The sequence below is a fragment of the Somniosus microcephalus genome, chromosome 10, assembly GCF_052327205.1.
Source record: "Somniosus microcephalus isolate GS21.2 chromosome 10, FLI_Smic_1.0, whole genome shotgun sequence".
In the NCBI taxonomy this organism is placed as follows: Eukaryota; Metazoa; Chordata; class Chondrichthyes; order Squaliformes; family Somniosidae; genus Somniosus; species Somniosus microcephalus.
In genome coordinates, this window is record NC_140996.1 from 192843852 (window position 1) to 192853141 (window position 9290).

Consider the following 9290-nt stretch of genomic DNA (forward strand, 5'->3'; position numbering starts at 1 on the left):
CCTCCAGCCTTCACAAAGATGGCGGCGATCGCGGGCCTTTTGTTGATCGCGACGGGAGGTGCCTAGCTCGGGCGTGGCTGGGCAACAGAGGCCCAGGCTTCGAGGCCTGGAAAAACAGTGAAAGGTAGGAAAATTATAGAGGTTAGAGAAAAGATTTACAAATTAATTAAATTTTTAAAAACAATTTGTGTTTTAAAAGCAACTTTTTTTTTGCTGGAAATGTAGATTTGAAAAGAAACACGCAGAAAGTGGGAAAAAGAAACGAAGAGTTTGGAATCAAGATGGCAGCCACTCACCTCATTTCAGAATGATAAGGCCCGCCCACACACGCACCGTTTGGTCAACCGTCAGGTCGCTGAACTGTAGGATTGGTCAATCATCATGTCACTCAACTGTAGGATGGCCCGCCCGCACACACAATGAACCTGCCCCCACTCGATGCAAATGAGCGGATAATGAGCGGCATTTTGAACGTTTTTTGGATACCGTCGGCACAATTTTTGTCCGACCAAAAAGTAAGTATGCCTACAAGAGTCCCCTAATGATGAGCTTTCTTTTGATATAACATATGTGTAGGTAGGTATGCTCTATAACTTTTGATTGTATAGCTGGACAGACAGACAGAGAGACAGAGAGACAGACAAACAGAGAGACATACTCTTTATATATATATATATATATATATATATATATATAAAATATAGATAGTCAATATGGAGTTCAAAAGGGAAGGTCATCCTTGACCAACCTTATTGAATGCTTTGAAGAAGCAACAAAGAGTAGACAAGGGTAATGTAATTTTAGGCCCATAGATATTGGCCCAGAACTTGGTGTCGGGGGCTTGCCGCGCGTGCAAGCCCTCGATCTGCACTCACCCTGCGCGCTGACATCTGAAGCCCGGGCCTGCTTGCATTTCCTGTGACAGGCCCGGTTCAGATGTCAGCGCGCAGTGCTTACCTGATCCAGCGGCGTAGTTAGTGCGATGTGCCGGCTGGAATCAGGTGAGCACTGTACAACCAATCAGGGGAGGTTCATTCATGAGTTTGAGAGTAAGAACTGTCAAACTCATGAAAACTACGGGGGCCCAAAACACTATTTAAACTTTAAATAAAAATTTAAAAAACATCCCAATCATTAAATTAAGTATAAATAAGTTTAAAAAAATAATTTAAACAATAACTTTTTTTTTTGAAAAAAGTAAATTTTTAATAAAAAGGGTCTAAAACTAAACTTATCTTATTGTAGATCCTTTAAAATAATAAACCTGTGGGAAAAAAAATTCTAAATTACACTAAAACACCACTTACCTGTAAAAATAAATACTTACGTGTGCTTTTTATAAGCGTAAAGACCGGAGGTCTTTACACATGCGCAAATCCCCCAAAACAGAGGAAATCCAAGACGCACGCGCTGCCCCCTACAGCGCACGCGCTAGCCTCTTCACCTCTTGGGTTAGAGGAGAGGAAATGTCGGTTTTCAGCGCATGCGCTGTGCATGCTGAAAACCGGCATTTCCTCCGGCCAGACGCGTGAGTACCCCTTCCGTACTCACGCGTTTGGGGAGGAATTACTGCCCCATTATATGGTAACAAGCTTTGTTAAGAAAGATTGTAAGAGTGAAGCTGAAGGAATAAATGGGAAGGGAGAGAGTTTAAAAAAAAAAGGTTCTAGAAACCACCTTGGAGCACAGTGAGACAGAGCAGTGTTACTAAGAGGTAGCAGTGGTACTACCCAAGGCAATCCATGAAGTCTCGCCACAATTTTATAATCAACTCTCCATAAATGACTATTGGTGTTATATGAATTGTTATCGGAATAATTTACATTTACTTCTGTTAAAGTAATAATTTTTCCCAATATACAGATTTTGCTTTACAGTTTACAGACAAAATCATAGTCACCTTCTGTATAATGTGATTCACAAATTATTTCTGCAATTTGTAAAATTACAGCAAGTTACAACAATATGGAGCAGCTTAGAATTCTATCAATAGTCAATACAGCTAAAAGTACACAAATGTACAGTAGCAAATTCTTACAAATGTTTCAGTATAAATTCCTGTAAAAAGGGGATTGGCATGCTTTTTGTTTTATATTTGTTATAGAATTATAGAATGATAAAGCACAGAGGGAGGCCATTTTGGCCCATCATGTCTGTGCGGGCTCTTTGAAATTACTCCCATTCTCCTACCCTTTCCCTGTAGCCCTGCAATTTTTTTTCTCTTTTGTATTTGTCCAATTCCCTTTTGAAAGTTATTATTGAATCTGCTTCCACCACCCTTTCAGGCAGTGCATTCCCGATCACAACAACTCGCCATTGTAATATACGCAATACAATGGTGTAACTCACACTTGGAAAATAACACTGCATGACAAAAATGGCATTGATTGCTTTTGGATGACAAATATGTGCAAGGACCCCCTGGCTTGTTTCACTCCCACAAAAGGGGCTGATCCTCCTTTAAGTGAATATAATTTTGTAGTAAATAGGTTACTGAATTACCAGGAAATTATTCTACAAATCAACTTCAGCACAAAGATGCAAGTGTTTGGAAATACTCCTTTGCATTTGACTACATTATTTTGTGAACATAATTAGTTTTGATTTTTAATCTGGCAATAACGTTTTTAAGATTAAAATCTCTTTTTTTTAAATTCAATTTTAACCACTCGTGACTAGCCGAGTGGTTAAAATTCATATACTTGTATTTTACAAGTTTTTGTTGATTGAGCATAGTTCAAAATATTTGCACAAGAACAGAAGAGTTTTTGTCAATTATTTTTTATCTTGTGCCTTAAAATAAATATTTGTGTTTATCATTCTTACTTAGCTTGAGAGAGCTGAGAAACCAGATGTCCTGGAGGAAAGGCTACACACTTCCAGATTGATGATAGAACTCCCTGTGTTGCTTGTGCATTCCGGACAGGAGGAACTGGAAGCGATGACATTCTTAAGCCTGTGCAAAGCAATTACCAGTAGTAAAAGCAAAAAAGTCAGCAAACTCAGGAAAATTGACACATACACAAAGACATTAGACAAGTGGCTGGTAGATGATGAATCCATGGCTGTGTTGATGGGCGTTGGGTAGGGTTCATCAATTGTCTGGTTTCCAGAGTTCCCGCTGAATGAATCAACAGCTGTTTCAGCAGTAGACATTTCCAATATTTATGAGGAAAGGCACACAGCAGGCTTCGGAATTGTTACAGGTTATGTAGAAGGTGACTGTGTGCTTTTTCCACGGTTCCACTCGGCAATTAATGCTTTGACATTTGTACACAGAGCCACAGAGGAAGCCAAATCCAGCCACAGAATAAAATGACCTTTGTGTTCAGGAGCAGCAGTGAGGAAAGAAAAATATATATAAAGCCACATTAAACCAATAAAATAACATTAGAAAAACAGTTTTGAAGCAAAAAAAACCACCTAAACATTCATCTAGTGCTGCTACTAAAACAACCAAAGGTTAGGTAAGAGTACCAGAGTAAGACAAAGGATTCATCTTGTTTAATTACCTTGATTCTTAGTAACTGTTTTCTTTAGGACTGTGTGCTGCTCTTGTTTTAGTCTCGGGAAGAAACTGCTTACTGTGACGATGGAGCATTGCAGATACAGGAGCTTCTCTCACTACTAGAAAGAATGTAACTGCAGTAGCTTCAAAGCAACACTGAAAATGCTGGTTTTAAGTCGAAGTGTGATTGCCAGCCCTTCTAGTCCTATTGGGAACACACTAGCATTTTGTAAATGACTCCAAGCATAATTGTAATTACTTGAGTGATGCACAAAGGTACTCATTCTTGTGAGCATCAATATTTTCAAGGACCTTTCCAAGTTAATTAATGTGCGCTACATATTATTGTCATAAATCCTTCCAAAAAATTTGAGAATACAAAATCAAAATGTGAAAGGTCTGCAGCACATCAAATCTAATTGGTCATGTATTTAAATAGAAACACACTCCAAATTAAAAAACAAACCAACTTATGACGATCAAATGAAAGTTTTAATAAAACATCTGGCTTGCCAAACAATGAACAGACCTGTTTATTTCTGTCTCTTAATACATCTCTATAACGCAGAGAACATGGCTCTTTGGTTCCATTATTAAGATATGCCAAATATATGATTTTTTAGTATATTGATAACTGCTTATATAATTGTTGTCTGCTATTGAGAATTATAACAACATACCATTATGATGTTTCAATATTAATTGAGATGTAGCATTGTACTGCATTACTAAGAGATAGGACATAGTTTTGGACTCAAGAGTTTCTATCTATTAAGTTCCAATTCTCAGCTGGGCTATCGGAGATAATGACCAGGTATGGGCACTTTATCACAGGGCAAAATAAGAAATGGGGGAGAGTTCAAGCTGGAGGTAACGAAGTGGGATTGCCTAAAGTTTCAGGATGATTTGATTGTCCTATTGGCTGGGATATTGTTTGTATTAATTAGAAGGAGAAAATTAGAGAGAGGGCTGCGTTCAGTTTTGGGCACTGAACCTCATGAAAGATCTCAGTTTTGAAAATTTCAATTGACCCAGCATCCCTTTTGGGGGATCAAGTTCCAGATTTTCGTTATGCTTTGTGTGAAAAATGCTTCCTGATTTCACTCCTAAATGTCCAGGTAAGGGTATTAAGGGATAGGGAACAAAGTTAAATGGAGTCGAGGTGCAGATCAGCCATGATCTAATTGAAAAATGAAAGGCTCGAGGGGCTGAATGGCCTACTCCTGTACCTATGTAAAAATTATTCTTAATAAATTGGAATATTTTTGTTCTTAAGTTAGTGCCAGAAAATATGAATATTACCATTTGAGGCATTAAAGGTTAGACATAGCAGTCAGATCCAGAGTAAGCACCAGCTACACTGCTTCAACCTCAGAAGTGCTCTTTCTACTGTACCAGTGTTTAATTTCTATTTCTGAGCCTTTCTTATGGCCTCTCTGAGTGCAATTTCTAAGTCGGAGCAATGTTGGACCTATGTCCACCAGGAACTGGGTTGAAATCTCACAGATTCCATTCACATAAGAACTTGAAAACCAACAGAGAGAGAAAACCTTCATCTCCTCTGTCAGAGATGGATTCAATCCCATACCTTAAAGTTGAAAAGGGCTGTGTACTACCTAGAACACTCTCCAACCTTCCGAGAAAATTAAGTTTTAACTGAGGAAAAAAGAATAGACTGAGATGGGCTAAATTTTTTGTTCCACTTGTTAAGGTTCCCCCTTTCTATGCAGACAATTTAATATTTTATGCATTGGCATAAATTTGATTTTTCACCAATGCAACTAAACCCTAATAAATTATCTTAGTCTTGGTACAAGCAAATTGCACTCAAGTGCATTTTATGGGATGAGCTAATAACATTTGATACAAATCAGTGTCACATAGCATATTATGTATTATGGCCTAGAAATTGAGTTGGTGCCGCGCCAGGGCTTTAGCGCCGGAAATTTAGCGCCGGCGCTAAGTCCCCCTGCGCGCGCCAAAAATTCAGTAGCGCCGCGCCCAGACGGCTGCCGGCGCTACTGGAGGGTGTCAGCGCCTCGCAATGGGCGCTGACTGCCGCATTGCGGCGCTAATCCGCCGCTGCGGCACCCGATGCGGTGCGGCAGGCTGGGGAAGTGCAGGCCTCCTCCTTCCATTAAGGAGGAGCTGCCTGCACCCGACCGCTGGCCGTTGATCTGTGGAGAAAAATGAGCCCGGCACCTCGGAGAAGTGCCGGGCTCGCGGCCCACACGCATCTGTGCCGCGGGGGGGTGTTGGAGGAGTCCGGGGAGGGAGGTGCGGGCAGGCGGCCGCCAGGAAAGCGGCCGGCCGCCGCGCGACCTTAATGCGCCGGCGTTAAGACCCGTAGCAAACTTTTGAAAAATCGTTGGTTGCGGCTGCCACGGGCGAGGCGGCCGCAACTCAATTTCGGCGTTCGGGCGCATTGCCACGGCAACCGGGACGCTGCACACACCGATGACGTCATCGGTGCCGGCGCAGCGCAACCGGCTAACGCCGATGGCAGCGCCCAAGTGAATTTCTCAATCGGCTGTACTTGCGGCGCTAGGCCCTCTAGCGCCTCAAAATGGGCGCTAACCCCACTCAATTTCTAGGCCTATATCTCATCTATCACTGTAATGACTATGATTCTGTGAGATGTTTTTGTGATAGCTGTAGTAACCTGGACCGTGTGGCACCAGCTTTTTTAAAAAGCAGTTATCAATATACTCCTATCATTAAAGACTCCTGAAAACAGCTCAATGTTTTTTAAAAGAATGATTAATATTGGGGGAAAAACACATATCAAAGGTATTGCAGGGCTAGTTCCTTAATCACTGTTTGACCCTGAGATGAGCTTGAAACTTCATATGCTATCCATCCCCAAGACGACTTGCTGCCACCTCTTGGGTACGGTAGCATAGTGGTTATGTTACTGGACAAGTTGATCCAGAGACATGGGGCTGGATTTTCATTGAGGAGGCGGGTAGGAGGCGGGACTACAACTTTTGGGGTTGTTGTCCCGCCTCCATCGAGTTCTAGCCAACCCACGCGATTTAGATTGATGCGCTATCAATTACTCATAAAAGACGGAGAGTTAGGAGAGTAACTAAAAGGCTTTTATTAGCAAAGAACAGAGCATGCCTCTCGTGGTTGACTGGGTTCCAAGAAGGCAGGGGGCTGCAGAGCAATCACCTTTATACCTGTGCCTGTGGGTGGAGCCAGGGGCGGAGCCAGCAGAGACATGCTGAGGCATGCATAGGTACAACAGTGTGCAACAACAACAACAACGGTGAACAACAATAACAGTGGTTTACCACATTCACCCCTTGTTTAAAATTGAGTCCGGCGGGGTGAAGTGTACTAAAGGTTCGTGTAAGTAAGTCTATCAGGTGGCCTTGTATGCCGTCCTGATCGTCGTGGTGGCGGCGGTGATGGTGCAGCATCCAACGTTGAATCTGGCGTCTCATTGAGTGGTTGGGTGGTCAATGACGGGTCCTGGGGCTGCGGCATGCCGTCTAGCGGGGTTGGGTTGTGGGTAGTGGTGGATGGCAATGGTAGTGTTTCAGGGGCACCCGAAGGTGCAAGGTCTCGTATGGAGACTGTGTCCTCCCGCCCGTCCGGGTACGCTACGTAACCGTACTGGGGGTAGGCGTGGGTGGCGAGGGAGGTGTTTCGGGAGCAACCGAAGGTGCGAGGTCTCGTATGGAGACTGTGTCCTCCTGCCCGTCCGGGTACACCATGTAAGCATACTGAGGGTTGGCATGGAGGAGGCTCACCCTCTCGACCAGGGGGTCTGTCTTATGGGACCTCATGTGCTTCCGCAGTAGGACGGGTCCTGGAGAAGTCAGCCATGTCGGTAACGCGATCCCCGATGTGGACTTCCTGGGGAAGGAGAACATTCTCTCGTGAGGGGTAGCATTGGTGGCTGTACAGAGCAGTGACCGAATGGAATGGAGCGCCGCAAGGAGGACTTCCTGCCAGCAAGAGGTCGGAAGGCCCTTAGATTTCAAGTTTAAAAGGACTGCCTTCCAGACCGTCGCATTCTCCCTTTCCACCTGGCCATTCCCCCGGGGGTTGTAGCTGGTGGTCCTGCTTGTAGCAATGCCTCTCGCGAGCAGGTACTGCCAAAGTTCGTCGCTCATAAAGGATGAGCCCCTGTCGCTATGAATATAGAAAAGGGAGAATGCGACGGTCTGGAAGGCAGTCCTTTTCCTGTGGGCCGCGTCGAGCGAGAGCGCGAGGGACACTGCCTTTCTCAGGTCCATTTCTCCCTTTTCCAACAGTCTCTGCCGGGAGTAGTCGGACCTTAGACCCGCAACGAAAGCATCTCGGATCAGTCCCTCCATGTGTGCTGCAGCTGATACTTCTTTGCAATCGCAGCCTCGGCTGAGTATCCGTAGTGCCCGTAGGAAGGCCTCCACCGATTCCCCGGGCTGCTGTCTGCGGGATCTTAAGAGGTGCCTGGCATAGGCCGCATTTACCGGGCGTGCGTATTGCCCTTTTAGCAGGTCGATAGCCGCCGCGTAGGTCGTCGCGTCCTGGAATATTGTATAAACTTGGTGGCTCACCTTTGAGGCCAGGATTTCCAGCTTGTTTTCGTCCAGGGTCACAGTTGAGGCTTGCAGGTAGGCCTCGAAGCAACGCAGCCAATGCGCGAATTTGGTAGCCGAACCTGATTCTTGGGGGTCTAGGTCCAGGCATGTTGGTCTGAGGGCTCGCAGCAGCTCCTGCTGCTCAGCGTTTGGTGCAGCAGCCTGCCGCTCAGCGTTTGTTGTCGACATTTTGTTTTTGCTAATAAAATTGATGCGCTATCAATTACTCATAAAAGACGGAGAGTTAGGAGAGTAACTAAAAGGCTTTTATTAGCAAAGAACAGAGCATGCCTCTCGTGGTTGACTGGGTTCCAAGAAGGCAGGGGGCAGCAGAGCAATCACCTTTATACCTGGGCCTGTGGGCGGAGCCAGCAGAGACATGCTGAGGCATGCATAGGTACAACAGTGTGCAACAACAACAACAACGGTGAACAACAATAACAGTGGTTTACCACATAGACTTGATTGACCTTGTTGAGCCCGCCCAGCAGGCTCAGCAGGCCAATTAAGGGCCACCCGGCAACAGGTGACGTCACAGATTGAAATTTCATCTGTCAAGACCTTTTGACAGATGAAATATCAGCGTTTCACAGCTATTTGAAGCTGTCAAACACTGACAATCTGTACTCCAGGTTAATGCCTTCCTCTCAGGATGATTTAGAGATCTCCCCAGAACAGAAAGCAGAGGCTGCAGATTTTGACAGATCGCGGCCATTCTGCTTTCTGTGCCGGTGAGATGAGGGACTCCCGAGACTTGAAGGAAGGAATGCTGTAAAGGTAAGTAAAGGTTAGTAGAACTTCTTTAAACACTTTACACAGACCAAACACACTTACCTCTGCACTCATGCACCCATCACTCACCTGAACACCAGACATCTCGAACCCTCCAAGCCCTTCATCCCGATGGCCCGCCTCGCTAACTTGCAACAATGAAAATAGGGATTAGGCTAAAAACTGCCTGTTAACTACCTGTTAACAGGCAGTTAATTGGCACTAATCCCCTTCCCGCCTCGGGGAGGCGGGTCCCAGTGCGGGGCGGGTACCCGCCCCCTTTGAAACTGGCATGCAGGTGGGTTGGGTGCGGGATGGGGTCGGGACCCCCGATTTCGGGATTTTAAACCCCCACACGCATCCAATCCCGACTCCACGGCCCAATGAAAATCCAGCCCATCAGTTCAAATCCCACCACGGCAGCTGCAGAATTTAAA

The 9290-nt window shown here is 44.9% G+C and overlaps 1 protein-coding gene across 1 annotated transcript; it reads right to left on the minus strand.

Moving 5' to 3' along the window:
- Nucleotides 1-2804: 2804 nt before the first annotated feature.
- Nucleotides 2805-3188, minus strand: sertm1 (serine rich and transmembrane domain containing 1). The gene has a single exon (XM_085999935.1). The coding sequence runs from the start codon at nt 3154-3156 to the stop codon at nt 2827-2829; it is 330 nt and encodes a 109-aa protein (XP_085856061.1). The 5' UTR covers nt 3157-3188; the 3' UTR covers nt 2805-2826.
- Nucleotides 3189-9290: the final 6102 nt, after the last annotated feature.

What these genes read in the sequence shown, in the direction of transcription:
- sertm1 (XM_085999935.1), bottom strand. Translation starts at nt 3,156, where the DNA reads ATGTCTACTGCTGAAACAGCTGTTGATTCATTCAGCGGGAACTCTGGA.